Below are 21,228 nucleotides of genomic sequence, written 5' to 3' on the forward strand. Positions count from 1 at the left end.
CTGTCTTCATTCGCGTTGGCATTGCCTCACACTGTGTGAATGGACAGTCCAACACGGGACAATCAGGCATAAAAGCCTGATGTGCATAAGCAAAGTCAGATATTGACTTTAAAAGTCAGGATCTCAGTTCCGTCATTGGCGGGGGGGAGTGGGGACAATCCAGCGGGGAAATACCGCGGGCATAAAAGCGACTTTGGGTCCGCCGCTTGATTCTCCATCATTTTCAGCGTCGGAAATTTCCCCGCACCGCCCCAATAACCGGGTAGTTGATGGTGAATTATGTCTTACTTTAATTGCACCTCAATATATAGGGCTGGATTCTCCATTGTGAATCTGCCCCGCTATCGCCACCAGTGAGGATGGAGAATTTAGCCATGCCGTCTGCTGGCAGCAGAATCCTCTACTCAATGGGAATTCCCATTGAAGCCACCACATGCCCCTGGGAAACCAGTGGGCGGTGGGTACACTGCCGGTGAGGACAGAGAACCCTGCCAGCAAGCAAACGGCCAGAGAATTCTGGCCATAAAATCTTTTAATGCCAGGACGAAGGTTGCACACCAGACTTCCTGCCAGTCAGCTCTGAGTTCTTACCTTTAGCCACATGCTGATCTTGATTTTGGACGCAGGCTTCTGAAATGCCTATTGAGAAGTTATCAATTTCTCTGGCTGTTTCTCACTTCGCATCGTGGAGTCTCAGTAAAGGAGGCTGTTTTGATACTTGGAGCACTGCAGATAAAAGGAGCTGGAAAGGACCCAAGAAACAGTCACTGTGCAATCGACCACACAGTGATATTTCCGTGAGGCTATGATATTTTCATGATGGGAATAATGCCATTGCAGTATGTATTTACAGGCTGATTGGAAAATGAAAGTGAACAGATTTTCATTCCCAGATTGGGTGCGTTGAGTTGGGAGGGGTGGGTGGCGCCTGGATTAGAGGCCGGACCAGCTCCCGATCTTGTAGGTAATACAGAGGCTGCCTGCTGCGTAGGTAGCCTGAAGGCCAGCCTCTGTGCAGGCCTTCCACCCAAGAATTAAATAAAAAAATACAACAAAATACAGTCCTCCAGCCCTCACCGCCCCCACACACCTTGCATGTCCATGCATGCTGACCCCCACACACCCTGCAGCCTCTCATATACCTGATGCCAACACATGCCGGTCTACCCAACCCCCATGTAACCTCATCCCCCCCCATACCCCCACATCCCCATGACATTTATAGTCCACATGCCAACCTAGTGCCAACCCATGCCCAACACCCTTTGCTCTTACTCTCTCAATGACAAATCACCTAGTACCCCTTGACAATTCCTTGACAAATTTGACAGCTCAACAATTCTTTGACAATATTTAAATTCCTTTTTTCCAATTCTTTTTTCTTTCCCCGTTTCAGGTGCAATTTAGCGTGGCCAATCCACCTACCCTGCACATCTTTGGGTTGTGGGGGTGAGAACCACGCAAACATTGGGAGAATGTGCAAACTCCTCACAGACAGTAATCCGGGGTTGGGTTCGAACCCAGGACTTGGTTGCCCTGAGGCAGCAGTGCTAACCATTGCGCCACCGTGCCGCCCTCGACAACATTTAAATTCCAATGGGTTCATGAACTTTTTATGCAACATCCTGTTTACTATTAACAACCCCAGAGGGTGCCTTATCTGTCCAAAAGGTATTCCAGGACCAAGTCCAAAGGGGTAGTTTATCTCTCTGAATGGGTACCTTGGCTAGCCTAAGGAATCCACCAAGTTCAGAGCTCTTCTTGCCTGGTCTAAACTGCACGCTTCACATCCCTGGCCGACCAAATTCCCTCTTCAATGGAGGTAGCTGGTGATTTAAATAACCAACTCCATCTGCAAACCATGCATGTGCAAAACCTTGCCTGACTCCCTTCACACCCCCTTGGAAATGGAACATGCCAAATTCAGGAGTGGGATTTTGGATTTCTGACCATTTGTGGAATTTTTGCCAAGGCGGTGAGAGCCTCTCCACCACGGTGAAAATCCGGGCTGGGCTCTCCCTCATTTAAAGTGAAGCCCTCTCTGCATTTCATGATGGGTTAAATACCCCATGCAATTAGTCAAAGAAGGCAGTGGGGATGTTCTCCCAAACTCTGCCTTGCTTACTCAAGGACACAAAAAACATATCAACTGGTTATTTATTGAACAGTTTATGGGATCTTGCTGTGTACGCAATAGGTCAAAGTGTTTGCAGCCCAACAACAGTAAGTCCACTTCAGATTAACGTATACCGTGTGTTGTGCTGAGGGGTGGTAAGGAACTGTGCAGAATACAATTTTTTCTTCAAGTCCACAGCAATCTACAATTGATGACTGTTTCAATCAGTATGGCAGATCCTTCTTTCACCGTCAATTGTACATCCAGCACCTGTTGCAATAGATATTTGAGTGATGAAAGAAGAAAGCAGTAAACTGCATTGAACTGAAATGGTCAGATCAGCAGAGTTATTTGATCAAGCAGGTCATGCAACATTTTCCCACTGGAGTTCTCACCTCACATGCACCAGAAGTGCATTAATATTCCTCAGTGAGGCTTTCTGACAGTCAAAGGAGTTCTGTGAACAACGAAGAACTTTAATCATTACAGAATGGCTTGATTTATTAGTTTGATCTTGCTCCATCTGTATTCGAAAGATTAAAAAGACAGCAGGATTTATAAAATTCCGTCCTCATGCTGCTGTGACCTGCCACCCTGTGCAATCATCATTTCCTCACAAAGCCTTTTGATACAATTGATTTTCATATATCTTATTATGTTGCTCGCACTTACAGTTTTATCAAAGACTGAGAATTACAAATACTGAAAAAGTTTTGCAGACATTCATTGCTGCGCATCCTGAAATCCACTTACCTGCAAACGTTTGGGTAAAGGCTATCACAGACTGCACAAGATCAGCATGTTTTGTGCGGAAAGAGATGCATTTCTTTCCCCTTTGACTGTGCTTTTGAATTTTTAAACATCAGCAGCTTGCTTTTGTGAGTTAAAAAATGAAGACTTTTTTTTATTCTCAACCACTTAGCCTAAATTAATGCAATGTTACCCACTTGATCTCTCATTTACACACACACACAAGTTGTACACAGGAACTCCAGTCTCTGAATTATGACTCCTGGGGCGGGATTCTCCGACCCCCCCGCCAGATCGGACAATCGCTGGGGGTCAGTGTGAATCCCACCCCCGAATTCTCCGGCACCAGAGATTTGGCGGGGGCGGGAATCGCCGCGTGCCAGTCGGCGGCCACTGGCAGCGGCCCCCCCCGGCGATTCTCCGGCCCGCGATGGGACGAGTGGCCGCCCATTTTTTGCCAGTTCCGCCGGCGTAAATTAGAGCAGGTCCTTGCCGGCGTGACCTGGCTGCGCGGGCGGCCTCCGGGATTCTCGGGGGGCGGGGGGTCTGGACCCAGGAGGTGCCCCCACGGTGGCCTGGCCCGCGATCGGGGCCCACCGATCCGCGGGCGGGCCTGTGTTGTGGGGGCACTCTATTCCTCCAGATCAGCCGCTGTGGTCCTCCGCCATGGCTGTTGCGGAACGAACCCTCCCACGCATGAGCTGGGATGACGCCAGCACACGCTGGTGCTCACGCGCAGGCGCCAACTCGCAGCGGCCGGTGGAGGCCCTTTGGCGCCGGTTGGCATGGCGCCAAGCCTCTTCCCCGCCGGCTGGGGCGGGCCTAGCCCCTGAAGGTGCGGAGGATTCCGCACCTTTGGGGCGGCCCGACGCCAGAGTGGTTCACGCCACTCCTTCTCGCCGGAGTTGCCCGCCCCGCCGATTATGGCAGAATCCCGCCCCACGTCTCCCATGTGGCAGGCCTGGCTTCTTGAATAACTTCAATGGCTTCAATTGAAGTGAGGGTCTTGTAATGTAAGGAGTTCACAGCAGGTTCTGATTTTCCTTGCAGTCGAAGAATTGCCAGGAGGTTGGTTCTCAGGTGAACTTTAATCTCGGACAGGTTGGGGGTACGTTATTTTTCCGCTGTGACCTTACTCTTTCAATTATTGCTGTTAATTACCTGAGCTGCTTGATGGCTTGCAGTTAGTTCATGGTTTGGCTTTCTGGCCAACTGACAACTGATGACTAACTACAATGAGCCAATTTTAAAAGCAGATAAGACAACATGGCTACTTCCATGCGACTTTTAACAAGTTCAATGTCCTTTTTCAAATACGGTTGGTGCTCATGTTAATTAGACAACCTGTGTGGCTGGTTGACACCCCTGAGGGTTTGAGACAGCCGGTGTCTTTCAGAATGATGCATTCAAAATCGATAATACCATTATGATTGGTTTCAAGGAGTGATACTGACTTACATCATTCTGGAGTGTTCTTTTATTCCAGCTTTGGACAGGAGAGTGGCTCTAATCCAGAAAAGAAGTCTGGTGACTCTTGGTCGGCCATCTTTACCAATCTTTTTGTCCAGTTTTTTAAAAGAATATATAAAATTAGTGGTATTTTAAAATATCTGAACATTTTATGCCTGGACAAAGAAATCTAGACATTTTTAGCCTCATGACCCCGCGACCCCCCCTCCCACTACCAGCTCCCCAACTAAATAATAAGGGGGTCATTGAGTCTCCTCATCTCACCTCATAAGGACATGGCACCCCCGGGTCGATTCCCAGCATGATGCCACCTGGGCACCATGACACTGTCAACCTGGCACCAAGACAGTGCCCCTTCCAGGCTGCCAGTGCCATGTTGTCCAGGTGGCATTGGGGATGCTAGATTACTACCATGCCCAGAACCCGACTACCCAGGTGGCCCTGACCTCTTGGGATACTCACATGTGACCTCACATTTTCCTTCAAACTTTACACCCCACCCACAGGCAGTAAACGGTAACAAATACAAAATCAATCCCCTTAACAATAACAACGATCCCATCCTCTCACCACCCCAAACAACGGCCCACCTGTCAATATATGCATCCAATAAAACAAACCCTTCCACGGTGGAAACAAAAAACAAAGGAGAAAAAGAAAAAGGAGTCCGGGACCGCCCATGGTCACCATTAACCTATAGAGTCCACTCCACCCGCCCCCCTCCTCCCCCCCCCACACTCAACGCCATCCAACCTCTGAAAGAGTACCATACATGATACCCAAGAGTTGTAAACACCGCCCCCCCAAGTCCTCCCGTCCACTACCTCTTGTAAAACTCCTTCCCCCAACCTCGGTTCCTTCCCCCCAACTTTCCACCCCGGCTAGACCACTCGGACCCTGTTCTGCCAGGCTCCGATGGCCGCAGCCCCTCCCCCCACCTTACTCCCGTTCACTGGCCGGCTTAAATCGGCCAGCGAGGAGGCCCCCGCCCTGGTCCCTTTCCCCCTTGCCTGGCCCTAGGAAAGCCCAGAAACCCGCTTTTAGCACACACACCCCGCATATCCACCTACACCCCAAAGAGCTCTCATTTCGAGTGAAAGTCCCATCACTTCCCTTGTCCAAATATATACAACATTGGCTCCTTTAGCCCATACACTCGCACGCAGTGAAACAAAAAAGAAGAAAATACAGTCATGAGGTTACATCGGCACATGGCCATTTCTCAATTTCTCAGTTCTGCCACAGTCCTTCTGCCTTCGCAAACTCCTCCGCTACTTCCGCCGTTCCAAAATAAAAGTCCTTGAGCTTGTAAGTCACCCTCAGCTTCGCTGGAGAGACAATGCCGCACTGCACCTTGCTAATGTACAGTGCCCTCTTCACCCGGTTGAAGGCAGCCCGCCTCCTCGCCAGCTCCACCGTAAAGCCCTGGTATACACGTATACCCAGCTCCAGCCCATTGCACCACCCACTTCTGCTTGGCCCAGCACAGGACCTTCTCCTTCACACTGTACCTACGGAAGCACAGACACTACCCTTGGCGGCTCACACACCTTTGGTACAGGCCTCCACGACCGATGAGCCCGATCCAGTTCATATCGGGAGGGATCCTCCCCCTCCCCCAATAGTTTTGCCAGCATTGCGGCAAAATACTCAGTCGGCCTCGGTCCTTCAACTCCTTCGGGCAGCCCACAATCCTCAAATTCTGTCGCCTGGATCTGTTTTCCAGGTGTTCGATTTTTCCTCGCAGATCCTTGTTAATCTCCATCACCTTGCGCATCTCCTTCCCCATTGAGGTAAGTTGATCACCGCGCTGCAATAATGTCTCCTCCGCTTCCTTCAGCGCGTCCCCTTGCTCTCGCACCTCCGCCACTGCACTTGCCACAGCCATCGTCACCGGGGAAATCGCCTCCTCCACCAGCACACTCAAAACCTCTATCATCTCCTTCCTCATTGTCTCCATGTATTTTGTAAACTGTCTTGCGAATTCCGCAGCCATCATCTTAGTTATTTCTTCAGCCATAAGCAATGCGGCCTCCCCTGGTGCTCCAGCCTCCATTTTCCTTGGTGACCCTGCGGTGACCTATCCACTCCCCGACGGACCTTCAGCTGTTTTTTTTACGGCCGTTTTTTTGCTCACCCTCAACATTTTCCTTTACTGTGTCTCCTCTGGGCCTTCTCCCTGCTTTTACTGCTCCCGTGGACCCTGGGATCGGGCTTAAAGCCCCGAAAATGCCGTTCCCGAACGGGAGTCCTCCATTGTGCAGTTGCCTCCCGCCCGCCGTCATCGGAAGTCTTGCTCTGTCTCTTTAGCAGAGGCGTTTATCTGCTTAAAATACCTGGTCTTATACCTACGTGAAACAGAACAATCCAAATTATTGTCTTAGATATTGTCATGCTGGTATCATTTAAGCGGGATGTCAAAAATGTGTGAAGTCCAGTGGAACAATCATTCTGACAACATGCTGGCACGTTTACATCGTGATGCACAAAACATTCTCTTGCTTCCCTGAAACGAGTCAATGATTGCACTCATCGTCTGTGAGGAGAACCTGTGTGACCTTGCAACGCCACTCTATTGAATGCACAGAGGAAAAAGTTCTCCAGACTCTTCTTTCGTGGTTAGCAGTACCGTGGGAGGGATGCGGGCTGTTATTTCTACCAACAGACCGCCAACAAATTTCTATTGAGCCAACATATTGGCTCCAAGTGTGAAACTGGATGGTGAGTATTTCAAGGAATATGTGGAAACATTGCCGTGAGCGAGGGGAAATGTGTGAAAATGTGCCGTCCCCAATTTGTCAACTTTGCTTCTGCTTGTCATTGGCTCCAAACTCTGGACGTGCTTTGGAGATAGCCCCAAAAACCCAAAGACTGGTGGCACATTGTTATCAAGCTGTTGAACTACGAACCTAATCCTATCATCAGCTTCCACGCACATGAGTCCGCTCACGCCTCGAGTACTGTTTCCGTCGATGAAAATGGAATATAAAAGCACAGGAGTAAGTTCAAAAAGATTTGCTCAGAGTGTTGTACCTATAAAGTAAACTGTTGTTTCGAGAAGAGAGAAGAACTGACAGAAAGGTAACCTGATGGAGGCCCTTTAGATTCTGGCGCATCAACACGAGAGCCTGTAAATTCAAGGTGGTCACTCGCAATTCCAACAGGGAATTCAGGAGAATTTATTTACCCAGAAAGTGGAATCAAATGCTACAATCAGTGGTTGAGCCAAGCAACATCCCTCCCCAACGAGGTGTGTTTCGATATAAAATATGAATGATGGCTAGCCCACCGCATTCCCACCTGACCCCCATTCCGGCCCACCCTTCATTTGCAAAATAATAATTAACAGGCAGTTGACTTTGTTCACAAGCCAATTGGTGTGAAAATTACATGCCTTAATATGGTTGACTTAGGCAGATGGGTGGGAGTGGACAGGCCATTGGTTTAACCCATTTGGTAATAAGGTGGGGAGGGGTACATCCTTCCGGATCATCCCCTGTGCACATCAAAGGTATTCCCTTCAAGATGACCCATCCCCGCCTGGCCTCCTAGCCCCCTCTTCTCTCTCTCTCCCCCCCCCCACCCTTCACACCTATCCTCTGGGTGTCTATTGCTTCCTTGCCAAAAAGTCCAGGTCTTACCCGAATCCAGGATCCATTGCTCTTCTTCCGAGGGCCTGCTTGCAATCTCAGTAGCACCCACTACTGAGCTCTGGCATTGTTGGACTGCGACAGCTACCAGCTAAGCAGATGTCAGGCAGCTCTCAAGGATGGGGTTTCTTCCCACTGAGTGGCGGAAATCCAGTCTGTGCTGATGACGGCTGTTGGCAGTTTGTTATGGTTGCAGGGTGGCTTTTTAAGCCAGTCGGTTTGAAACTGATTTTTTAAAATCAGGGGTGACTCCCCTTGTTATGTTTAGTGAGTGCGGTAGAAAAGAATACAAGGAAAGGTTGATGGGGTTAGATGATCTTGGGATCTGAGAAAACCCATGTGGAGCCTAAACACTGCAATGGACCAGTTTAAATGGTTTATTTCAATGCTGTAAACATTTTGTAGCGTCTAAAAATTATCCATGCAGCATTTTGTTGCAAGTGTATGAAGTGCTTGTACCCGACCTGTCACGAGGATAACTATCTCCCTTTTCAACATCCTATTTGATTTGACATCTGTGGCCTTGAGAAACAGCGCAATCCTTTTCTGCTTTGCTTTGAATCAGATCAGTTCTAATGTTTAGGTTATGACCTTTTTGAATTCCCTGCTCAAAAAATAATAACTTCCTTTCCACTCCTTCACATTTCCTTCAATATTCTGGCCCCCGCAGTCAGGCTACCACTTTGCCTCTCGGCTTAATTGCCTCATTACATCAAGTTAGAAGGCTGGCATTGTGAATTATTCTCTTTCAATGGTCAGCGAAGCAATGGACTCACCGTGTACATATGATCAGTGTGAATGGAAACAAAAAAGACATGCATTTCTTTACTGCCTTCAACAAACAATAGCCTGTGAAGTAATTCAACAGTCACTGTTGTCAGAAACACAGCCGCCAGCTTGGATTGGATTTGTCACATGTTGTATTGTTCTGCGTACAGTCCAGACAGATCGTTCGATACATGAAAAAACATTAGACATATATAAATACATAATGTAAATACATAGGCACAGATATCGGGTGAGCATACAGAGTGCAGTACTAGTCAGTAGAGAAGATGTTTGAAGAGATCAGTTCAGTCCATAAGAGGGTCATTCTGGAGTCTGGTAATAGCTGGGAAGAAGCTGTTTTTGAATCTGTTAGTGCATATTCTCAGATTTTTGTATCTCCTGCCCGATGAAAGAAGTTGGAAGAATGAATAACCCGGGTGGGAGGAGTCTTTGATTATGCTGCCCACTTTCCCAAGCTCGTGGGAGGAGTAGACAGAATCAATGGATGGGAGGCGGGTTCGCGTGATGGACTGGGCTGTGTTCAAGACTCTCTGTAGTTTCTTACGGTCTTGGGCTGAGCAGTTGCCTCACCAGGCTATGATGCAGCCAGAAGGGATGCTTTCTAACAATTTTGACACACCCCACAAACAGGAATATAATGGAGACCTGATGATCATTTTTCGTATACATTTATTTTTTATTGATACATATTTATTTTGAAAATGTATTGGTAACTCTTGATATGAACGTGGGAAATTTTTATTTAGATTGTATTTTATATGTATATATGTTGCAGTAATATTTGCAAAAATCCTTGCTTAACATACAGGCAGACTCTGTATCTGCCATAGGTGCAACTAAGATGTCATAAAGGTGAGATCAGCATTAATTTCAACCATGTAATTGATTACCTAGACAGTGCAAATGGAATTTTGTTTATGGAAAGAAGGTTCCCTGGGGTTTAGATAATTGAAAAGTTGTGTTAGCCTCAGTAGGATGGCCATAAGCCAGTTTGTGGGATAGAGATGATGTAACTAATGGGAGGAGCCCTAAGTCTGTCAGAAGCAGTTTAGCTTTTAGTCAGCCAAAGGCAGAAAGTCTTGCAGCTTGTGTCTGAAAGGTTTTTTTCTTCTCTCTCCATGCAGTCCTTCCAAGAAAGGTCTATCCAAGTGTACAGCAAGTATCCCGGTGTTTGCTAACTTTACTTCGAAGTGGTTTTTGACCTGTGATGGGCTTTGCTTAACTGGTGATCGAGAAGGTATCAGTTAGTAGTAAAAAGAGTTTCCTTTCATTTTAAGAAATGTTTAACTGTTCATTGAAAAGCTATTTTCTGTGTTGTTAATGTGTTTAACCATGTGTGAAGAATGAAGTTTGTTTTCATATAACAGATATCTGTTAGTCAGTGGAAACACTGCTGGAGTGAAGTATCCTTTCCTCATAGTTTTACAAATTAATTGCAGTATTCGGGGTTCTTATCTAGTATTCCAGCAAATCAGGGATCTTAACACACCTCTGGACACGTTGTTGCCTTAAAGGTTCTCTTTAAAAACAGTTGTTGTTGTTCCTACATCTGACTACCTCGCCTTTGTGGAATTGCTCATCTGATGCGGCAACCTGGGTTTCACAGAAGAAAAATGAACTCAAGAGGTATTTATAGAAGCTATTTGATTTCCTTTAGCTTGTCTTCAAATTTTACTGGATAGAAGGGACCAAATATGTGGAAGCTAAACTGCAGAGTGCCAATAAAATATTTAATTACTACTTGTCTAATAAACTCACAAATGAATAACAAGGTGCCAAACAAACAATTGGGCTGAAATGTTCTGGATGATTCAGAAGGACACTAAAGGATCTGTGCCTCCATTCGAAGATCAGAGAATTCTCCCAAGCAATGTTCGGTCCTCTGTCAAGTGACACCTCCAAAAAGCAGATCAACAGGTCATTAACCTCATTGCAGGGGAATCTTGCTGTCACATTTGTTCAATGTACCCAAAGCCACAGTATCTTTTCTCACACCTCCCAACATTTATTTTTTGGCTGTGCTTTCTTAACGACTTCAACAGAGCGAAACATTGCAACTAAAACGGATGAATCGTGGAGTCAAATAACTATTAAACAATATTGCCATAGTCAAAGAGTTTTTACAGCACGGAAAGAGACCTTTCAACCCATCCCCATTGGCCATCAAGCATGAATCTACTCACATCAGGGGCGTCATTCTCCGACCCCCCGCCGGGTCGGAGAATGGCCATTGGCCGCCGTGAATCCCGCCCCCGCCGAAGTCTCCGAAGGGAGAAAAGTCGGCGGGGCGTTAATGGCGCCGCTGCCGCGGAGAATGTCACGGGTCTGCGCAAGGAAGCCGATTTTCGGCCTGCCGATATTCTCCCTTCCGGATGGGCCGAAGTCCCGTCGACGTGATGACCGTTCACGTCGACGTCAATCAAACCTCCTTTTCATCGGCGTGACCCGGTGCTCCAGGCTCACGCCGACCAGCGAGGAGGTGAGTGACGGCCTGGGGGGTTGGCTCTGGGCAGGAAATGGCGTGGCCGCAGACTGATTGCCTGAGGAGAGGTGTGTCTCGGCTTGTGTGTGTGTGCGGCGGGGGGGGGGGGGTGGTTAGAGTAGGCTGGGCTCCGGGGGAGTGCCGGGAGGGGGTCCGTGCCGGGGTGGAGGTTGGGGGTTGTGGAGGGGGTCCGTGCCGGGGTGGAGGTTGGGGGGGGGGTCCGTGCTGGGGTGGAGGTTGGGGGTTGGGGAGGGGGTCCGTGCCGGGGTGGAGGTTGGGGGTTGGGGAGGGGGTCCGTGCCGGGGTGGAGGTTGGGGGGGGGGTCCGTGCCGGGGTGGAGGTTGGGGGTTGGGGAGGGGGTCCGTGCCGGGGTGGAGGTTGGGGGTTGGGGAGGGGGTCCGTGCCGGGGTGGAGGTTGGGGGGGGGGTCCGTGCCGGGGTGGAGGTTGGGGGTTGTGGAGGGGGTCCGTGCCGGGGTGGAGGTTGGGGAGGGGGTCCGTGCCGGGGTGGAGGTTGGGGAGGGGGTCCGTGCCGGGGTGGAGGTTGGGGGTTGGGGAGGGGTTCCGTGCCGGGGTGGAGGTTGGGGGGGGGTCCGTGCTGGGGTGGAGGTTGGGGGTTGGGGAGGGGGTCCGTGCCGGGGTGGAGGTTGGGGGTTGGGGAGGGGGTCCGTGCCGGGGTAGAGGTTGGGGAGGGGGTCCGTGCCGGGGTGGAGGTTGGGGAGGGGGTCCGTGCCGGGGTGGAGGTTGGGGGTTGGGGAGGGGGTCCGTGCTGGGGTGGAGGTTGGGGAGGGGGTCCGTGCCGGGGTGGAGGTTGGGGGGGGGGGGGTCCGTGCCGGGGTGGGTGATGGGAGGGCAAATGAGTTGGTCCACCTGGCCAGGTGCCAGCCTCCAACAGTTGGACCCATGCGGTCCATGCCACCTGGCTGGGGGGAGGAGGGGATATGGGCAATGATGACATGTCGTCGTTCCCCTCCCCCCCACCAGGTCGTCATGTTTTCAGATCATCCAGCGATGTTGGCCGCCGTGGTGGCAGCCGCTCATGTCTATGTTGCCCTGGATGAGGAGGAGGAGGAGGAGGAGGAGGAGCGTGCCAGAGAGGCGGCGCAGGCTGCCGCAGAGGGGCAGGCGGCAGCCGCCCAGGCTGGAGGGACACCTGACCGACAGGACGAGGAGGGGGAGGAGGACGTCGCGGCCCCACGGCAACGGAGGCACCCGAGGGCGCCCCGTGTGTACCGGCCCCGGCAGTCATACCAGGACCTCACGGACCGGGAATGCAGGAGGAGACTCCGGATGAGCCGGGAAACCGTGGCACACATCTGCCACCTGCTGGCACACCTGTCACCGCGTGGCACTGGCGGGGGACACCCTCTCCCCGTGTCCGTCAAGGTTACGGTGGCCCTGAACTTTTATGCAACGGGGTCATTCCAGGCACCGAGTGGGGACCTGTCCGGCATATCGCAGACATCGGTGCATCGGTGCATCCGGGCAGTGACAGATGCCCTTTATGCCATGGCGCACCGCTACATCCGCTTCCCCGTGGACCGGGCCAGCCAAGATGCCCGGGCCGTGGGCTTCTCTGCCATTGCCGGGTTCCCCATGGTCCAGGGCGCGATCGATGGGATGCACGTCGCCGTGCGGCCACCTGCAGATAACAGGGCCGTGTTCACTAATAGGAAGGGGACCTATTCGATGAACGTACAGGTGGTCTGCGACCACCGCATGATGATCCTGCACGTCTGCGCCCATTACCCAGGCAGTGTACACGACTCATTCGTGTTGTCGCGGTCATCCATCCCCGGCATGTACGAGGGACGCCATCCCCATTGCTGGGCGACAGGGGCTACCCATTGCGATCGTGGCTGATGACGCCTATACGGAGGCCACGCAATGAGGCGGAGAACCGCTACAATGATGCCCATGTAGCGACAAGGGGAGTGATCGAGAGGTGCTTTGGCGTGCTGAAGATGCGTTTCAGGTGCCTGGACCTCTCTGGGGGCGCCCTCCAGTATCGGTCAGATAGGGTCGGCCGCATCATTGTGGTGTGCTGCGTCCTGCACAACATAGCCCAACAGAGGGGCGATGTGCCGCAGGCAGAGGAGGGCGGAGTGGAGGAGCAGCAGGAAGAGGCCCAGTCCTCCCCAGATGAGGGGGATGGGGGCAATGGTCAGGGCAGACGGGGTAGACACAGACGGGTGGCTGTCCACCGTTACCAGTTGGCCCAGCGGGCACGGGACAGACTGATAGACGCCCGCTTCACTGACTAGATGGGCGTGGGAATCGGGTAGTATGGCCACAGACCGCACACCATGACAACAGCCGACCACCCACACCCCCCACCCATCCACCCACCCAGCACCCTCACCCCCCTCCCCAACCCCACACACCCCACCCGCATGCACACCACCCCCCCCACTCCCAATTGCCGATCCACCGGCGGCACAACGGGCCGGGCTCACCCAGTTGCGGGTGGACGCGTGTCTATCGCAGGCCATGGAGAATGATGACAACCCGCCTCCGATGAGCTCCTGGCTCTACATCGTTGGACTATGTCTGACCCATGGCCACAGTACCACCATCCACTCGGACCATCCCTGCATGCGGCTGTGACACTGCAGCGCACGGTCCCGTCCTCTGCCCGGGGGATGTTGATGGCGGCCCAGGGGGAAGGGGGCAGACTCACCTGGGGCTGAGGTAAGACCACCCCTCACACACACACTTGCTCTCAACGTACATGACACCCCCGCACACTTTGGACAGAGCACAAAGGCAGCTTCGGTAGGTGTAACATTGACTTTAATAACCAAAGGAGTTCATGCACGTGCCCTAGCGCCTAAAACTCATCTGTGCCCTGCACCCGTGCCAACTTACTCAGTGTCTAATTGTTTGGCCTTACGGGCCCTTTGACTACGTCTACGTGGTTCCCCAGACGGTACAGCAGAACTGGAGGTGGACTCCTGTGATTCCTGCCCTCTGACACTGGATCCCTTTGGCGGCCGTTTCCTGGGGCGTCCTGGCCTAGATGGGCCAGGCTGCAGCCCGGGCGACTGGGATGGCGAGCTGCCAGCCTGTCCTGCCCGTTGCCCACCCTATGCACCTGGGACGGAAGGGGGGGAGTCCGAGGTGTCGCGGTGTACCGGGACCTCCCCTACAGAGGGAGCCGGGACGGACCACACCACCTCCTCCTCCCTCGGGGTGCCCGATGGCCCCCAGGCCTCTACATGGGTGGGGGATGCGAACGGACTGGCCATCCGACGCGCCCCCGACATCTGGCGCTGCCAGTCCTGGAGGCCCGTGCTGGTATCGACAGGGGTCTGCAGGTTTGCAGCCATGGAGCCCAGGGGGTTGTCGAACCCTGTCTGCGACAGTGCGACGCCAGCTCGCACATGGCCACTGGCGCCGATGCCCTCAACGATGGCCTGCTGAGACTGGGCCATGGCCTGCAGAGACTGGGCCATGGCCTGCAGAGACTGGGCTATGGCCTGCTGAGACTGGGCCATGGCCTGCTGAGACTGGGCTATGGCGTTGAGCGCCTCTGCCATCTGGCGCTGGCACTGGCTCATGGCCTCCTGTGAGAGGGCAGCCATTTCCTGGGCCACAGACGCCGCCTGCACGGAAGGCCCCAGGCCTCGCAAACCGTTCCCCATGTCTGACACCGTCGCACCCATTGCCTCCACCGCGGACGCCACCCGTGCGGTGTCAGCCTGGGTGGCACGCATGACCGGGACCACTCCCAGCTCCTGGACGCGGGTGGACTCCTCCACCTGCGACCGCAGCCGCCGCAAGCCACCCGTCACCCTATTCGCTCGTCTCCGTGTCGGTGGTTGCATCGGATCTATGTGTGGGTGTGGTAACTGCAGGAACCCGGGATCCATCTGGGCGGCAGATGTTCGCTTGGCCTGGGCTGCCCTCCGACCGCCCGGTCCCTCTGCTGCTCCTACCTCCACCTGCTGTACCGGGACGGCTGTGTTGTGCGCACCAGTGAGTGTACCAGACGCCTCATCACTAAAGTGCCCAACCGTGGTGAGTGTTTCTGCGATGGTGGAGGGTGTTGGTGACAGCAGTGGCGTTGTGTCGTGCTCTTCGTCCCACTCTGAGTCCATGGCACTTTGGGGTGGGGGTTCGTCTTCACCCATCCACTCTGAGTCACTGTCCGGTATTTCGTCTTCCCGGGTAGGGGTGTCCTGGGTAGTGCTGTCCCGGGTAGTGCTGTCCCGGGTAGGGGTGTCCCGGGTAGTGCTGTCCCGGGTAGTGGTGTCCCGGGTAGGGGTGTCCTGGGTAGTGGTGTCCCGGGTAGGGGTGTCCTGGATAGTGGTGTCCTGGGTAGTGGTGTCCTAGCTCGGATGTGACGGGGGCCTGTGGCTGCCCCCCTCATCGCTGGGTGGTCGCTCCCGCACGTGACGGGGGTGTCGTCTCCCTGTTGCTCCAGGTCTCTCCGTCTCCCGTGGTCTCCGAGGGGCATCCTGCGGGCGTCGCATGCTGGAGGGTTCGGGTCTCTCCGTCTCCCGTGGTCTCCGAGGGGCATCCTGCGGGCGTCGCATGCTGGAGGGTTCGGGTCTCTCCGTCTCCCGTGGTCTCCGAGGGGCATCCTGCGGGCGTCGCATGCTGGAGGGTGCGGGTCTCTCCGTCTCCCGTGGGCTCCGAGGGGCATCCTGCGGGCGTCGCATGCTGGAGGGTTCGGGTCTCTCCGTCTCCCGTGGTCTCCGAGGGGCATCCTGCGGGCGTCGCATGCTGGAGGGTGCGGGTCTCTCCGTCTCCCGTGGTCTCGGAGGGGCATCCTGCGGGCGTCGCATGCTGGAGGGTGCGGGTCTCTCCGTCTCCCGTGGTCTCCGAGGGGCATCCTGCGGGCGGTCTGCATCTGCGGGGATGGGTGCCTGGACTTTGGTCCTGCGATACACAATGAAGCATGCATGGTTAGACATCAGGCAGTGATCAGGTGATACGGGAGAGGGGGATATAGGGGAGGGGGGATATGGGGACGGGCTGTTGGTGGCTCACTTGCTCGTGGGGCCCCGACCTCTGCATCAGCAACCTCCCGGTCCTCAGGTCCGCCAGCCAGTTCCAGGGCCCTTTCCTCGTGTACGGTCAGTGGCCTCTCATCAGCGGGCCCTCCTCCAGTCCTCACATGCTCCCTATTGTTGTGTGCGCGCTTCTCCTGGGGGGGGGGGGTGGCAGGGGTAAAAGGCAACAGTGTTAGGCAGGTATATGAATGCACGCCATCGGTTGCGCGTGCATTGCAGAGGTTAAGGTTAGGGCTGGATTCACTTGGGGATATGGGGGATATGGGGGAGGGGGGATATGGGGGAGGGGGGATATGGGGGATATGGGGGAGGGGGGATATGGGGGATATGGGGAGGGGGGATATGGGGGAGGGGGGAATATGGGGGATATGGGGGAGGGGGGGATGTGGGGGAGGGGGGAATATGGGGGATATGGGGGAGGGGGGGATGTGGGGGAGGGGGGATATGGGGGAGGGGGGAATATGGGGGATATGGGGGAGGGGGGATATGGGGGATATGGGGGAGGGGGGGATATGGGGGAGGGGGGATATGGGGGAGGGGGGATATGGGGGAGGGGGGGATATGGGGGGAGGGGGATATGGGGGAGGGGGGGGGATATGGGGGAGGGGGGAATATGGGGGATATGGGGGAGGGGGGGATATGGGGGAGGGGGGAATATGGGGGAGGGGGGAATATGGGGGATATGGGGAGGGGGGATATGGGGGAGGGGGATATGGGGGATATGGGGGAGGGGGGATATGGGGGAGGGGGGGATATGGGGGGGATATGGGCGATATGGGGGAGGGGGGATATGGGGGAGGTGGATATGGGGGAGGGGGGATATGGGGGATATGGGGGAGGGGGGATATGGGGAGGGGGGAATATGGGGGATATGGGGGAGGGGGGATATGGGGAGGGGGGATATGGGGGAGGGGGGAATATGGGGGATATGGGGAGGGGGGATATGGGGGATATGGGGGAGGGGGGATATGGGGGATATGGGGGAGGGGGATATGGGGGAGGGGGGAATATGGGGGATATGGGGGAGGGGGGATATGGGGGAGGGGGGATATGGGTGAGGGGGGAATATGGGGGATATGGGGGAGGGGGGATATGGGGGAGGGGGGAATATGGGGGATATGGGGGAGGGGGATATGGGGGAGGGGGGATATGGGGGAGGGGGATATGGGGGATATGGGGGAGGGGGGATATGGGGGAGGGGGGATATGGGGGATATGGGGGAGGGGGGACATGGGGGAGGGGGGAATATGGGGGATATGGGGGAGGGGGGACATGGGGGAGGGGGGAATATGGGGGATATGGGGGAGGGGGGATATGGGGGATATGGGGGAGGGGGGGATATGGGGGAGGGGGGATATGGGGGAGGGAGGATATGGGGGAGGGGGGAATATGGGGGATATGGGGGAGGGGGGATATGGGGGAGGGGGGAATATGGGGGATATGGGGGAGGGGGGATATGGGGGAGGGGGGAATATGGGGGATATGGGGGAGGGGGGATATGGGGGAGGGGGGGATATGGGGGAGGGGGGATATGGGGGATATGGGGGAGGGGGGATATGGGGGATATGGGGGAGGGGGGATATGGGGGAGGGGGGGATTTGGGGGAGAGGGGATATGGGGGATATGGGGGACGCTCACCCTGCCTGCTCTGACGAGGTCGTTCACCTTCTTGTGGCACTGGGTGCCTGTCCGTGGTGTTAGGGCCACAGCGGTGACGGCCTCTGCCACCTCCTTCCACAGACGCCGGCTGTGGCGTGGGGCAACTGCGGCCGTGCCCGGGATACAGGGCGTCCCTCCTCTGCTCCACCGCATCCAGGAGCGCCTCCACATCGCGTGACTCGAACCTCGGGGCTGAGCGACGGCCAGCCATCAAGTCGGGTGTTGCGGTCGGCTGTTCCGGTCGGGTGGGGGGGAGCTGCGCGGCCTTATGAGCCGTCACGCCGTGCAGCGCGTATGACGCAGCACGGCGTGAACCACTGCGCAAGCGCGGATCCCGTTACGTCGCTGCTAGCCCATTTCGGGCCGCAGACTATCGGCCCATTTTTATGACGTGACGCAAGTGGGATTTGCGCCGTTTTTTGCGCCGATCGGCGGAGTTTCCGCCGATAACGGAGAATTTTGCCCCTTATTTCCCAGCACTTGGTCCACAGCCTTGTATGCTACAGCATTTCAAATGCTCATCTGAATACTTCTTCAATGTTGTGAGGGTTCCTGCCTTTACCACCCTTTCAGGCAGTGAGTTCCAGATTACAACCACCCTCTGGGTGAAAGAGTTTATCCTCACATCCGGGTGGCACAGTGCTTAGCTGTTCCGGTCACTGTCTGTGCGAAATCTGCACATTCTCCCCTTGTCGGAGTGGGTTTCCTCCGGGAGCTACGGTTTCTTCCCACAAGTCCCGAAAGACGTGCTGAAAGGTAATTTGGACATTCTGAATTCTCCCTCTGTGTACCCGAGCAGGTGCCGAAATGTGGCGACTGGGGGCTTTTCACAGTAACTTCATAGCACTGTTAATGTAAGCCTACTTGTGACAATAAATATTATTATTATTGCTTGTGGACCGAGTGGTCACGTGATGACTCAGCTACAAAAAGGGTCACGTGTTTGGAGAGCGGGGGTCCTCCCTGGAAGCACGGTCAGAGTACAAGCATGAAGCAGCTGCCCAGCTCGTGAATAAACTACTATTTGTTAACATTGTGCAGGGGCTTGTTTTGTTCAAACCTGATAGTTTGAAATGATGAAACATTTTTTAAACTTTTGTTTCTCTGTGCCAAATACGCACATGAGTGGCGATGAGCTGTCAGGGAACTTGCGTTGGAAGTGATAGACACATGAGTTTACCTTTTGCTTTTTATCCCAGGTGCCAGTTGTCAAAACCGTCTCTTTCACCTTTGCCTGGCTATCTCACTGAAGTACATTCTTGAAAGATACTGAAGTAGTTTGCAATGAGCATGTCAGTGACTTTGCTGTTTGAAGCTAGTGGTGAGATCTGATGTTGATTCAGCACACATTTTTGTTAAGAATTTTATGATCCTTTTCAAATGTTTGAAGCTTGTTCGGAAGGTAGGGTCCTTGATGCCTGATGGTGGAATCTCTGTTCATTGCCACACTTTACACGTGGAGAGCTGTATGGTGCCCCCCAGTTAAGAGCGTCAGTCGATCAATGCCTTTGAAACGGACAAAGCTCTCATTACATTGCAAGTTTGAACATTGAGCTTTCAAGAGCAATTTTAATGCAATCAGGATAAAGTTCAATGCATTCTGTTGCTTTTTTTTTTCAACAGCAATTGTGCGGTTTTATTGAAATCAAGTCAGATGCAACAGGTTAGGCAGGTATAGACCATAGAATTTACAGTGCAGAAGGAGGCCATTTGGCCCAGCGAGTCTGCACCGGCTCTTGGAAAGAGCACCCGATTTAACCCCACACTTCCACTCTATCCCTGTAACCCAGTCACCCCTCCTAACCTTTTTGGTCTCTAAGGGCAATTTAGCATGGCCAATCCACCTAACCTGCACATCTTTGGACTGTGGGAGGAAACCAGAGCACCCGGAGGAAACCCACGCAGACACGGGGAGAACGTGCAGACTCCGCGCAGACAGTGACCCAGCCGGGAATCGAACCTGGGACCCTGGAGCTGTGAAGCAACTGTGCTAACCACTGTGCTACCGTGCTGCCGTGCTACACAGTTACTAGACATGTAACACATCAGTAAAGCATGCTGGAAATTACACATTTCACAAAAAGGAATAACCAAACCAGCAATCCCATTGAAGTCACTACTTTGTAGAAAAAAAATGCAGGAGCTCCATATATCTACATGGGATGGGGGACCCACGAAGGATGCTTACAAAAAAGGTGGAAAGCATACAAAATACAAGTTTCCCTCTAGTCAGCTTTTGGCTTGTAATTGTACACTTAACAGTATTATTACAAATTGGAGTTCCTATTAACACACACTGGCCATTTAAAAAAACACATCTTTGGATGTTTGAAAACCGTCAAATTCCAAACAAAAAAGGGAGGATGTGTTAGTCTTCACTTTCTTTCTTCTCTTTGCTCTTTCGGACTTCTTCCATCCACTTTTCCTTCTCACGTAGGCGCTCCAGTTTGGCTGCTAGTTGAGCTTCACGATTCTCTTTATTAGCTTCCATTTTGGTGGTCAGTTTCTCCTCTGCCATTTTTCTGAAATTATTGCTTTCTTCAATAGCTTTCTGAAGCACTTTCTTTTCATGCTTTTCAGCCAACTGCTTTAGCACTTCAGCTTCATGTGACTTTCGCCTGATTTCTGCAGATTCATGTTTGCGCTGGATTTCTTCCAACGAAAGGTCCCTTTTCTTTGGAGGAGAGAGGGGAAACTCCGGAATAGCTTCAGCTGCAGGTGGGCTCAGGATCAACTCTAAAGCCTGGCCAGAAGATCGCTTGTCCAATTCTTTCACCTGGATATCAGCTGATGCCAATGCCATTGTGTAACAAGACAGGTTGTGAACTTTCAGGTGTTGAATGCTATCCAAATGTGAACAGATCCCTCGCTCCTCTCATTCGTTCCCTTTGTCTCCCGCGCTCCGCATTCTTTTGTTTCTTATTAACAACAAGAAAACCTTCCTTCCACTTATTAGGCATCTGTGTTTTTCCTGAACAAATTAAAACGTATCATTTAGTTTCAAAAGTAATAATATATTGTGTGCTTTGGGGTTATTGCAGACATACAAATTAATACCCATATCTTTCATATGTGCCTGTGAACATTCAATAAGAATACCCAGCGGATCCAGAGAACGAATAGTTTCAAGCAGACGACAGCCACAATACTTGTGGGTGGAGTAAAGATGTTTTTCGCTTCAGGGCCCACAGAGCCCACCTGATTCTCTGTTTTCCAGCACAGAGTGCCCCGCCAGCAGCAGGATTCTCTGTTCCTGCAGCCAACCAATGGGGTTTCCTTTTGTGGTCCAGCCCATG

At 53.2% G+C, this 21,228-nt stretch overlaps 1 protein-coding gene across 1 annotated transcript; it reads right to left on the reverse strand.

The window, feature by feature from the left end:
• Nucleotides 1-19,950: 19,950 nt before the first annotated feature.
• On the reverse strand, nt 19,951-20,829 carry LOC140396861 (stathmin-1-A-like). Its single transcript, XM_072485651.1, has one exon. The coding sequence runs from the start codon at nt 20,733-20,735 to the stop codon at nt 20,301-20,303; it is 435 nt and encodes a 144-aa protein (XP_072341752.1). The 5' UTR covers nt 20,736-20,829; the 3' UTR covers nt 19,951-20,300.
• Nucleotides 20,830-21,228: the final 399 nt, after the last annotated feature.

Source organism: Scyliorhinus torazame, chromosome 20 (genome assembly GCF_047496885.1).
Source record: "Scyliorhinus torazame isolate Kashiwa2021f chromosome 20, sScyTor2.1, whole genome shotgun sequence".
NCBI lineage: Eukaryota > Metazoa > Chordata > Chondrichthyes > Carcharhiniformes > Scyliorhinidae > Scyliorhinus > Scyliorhinus torazame.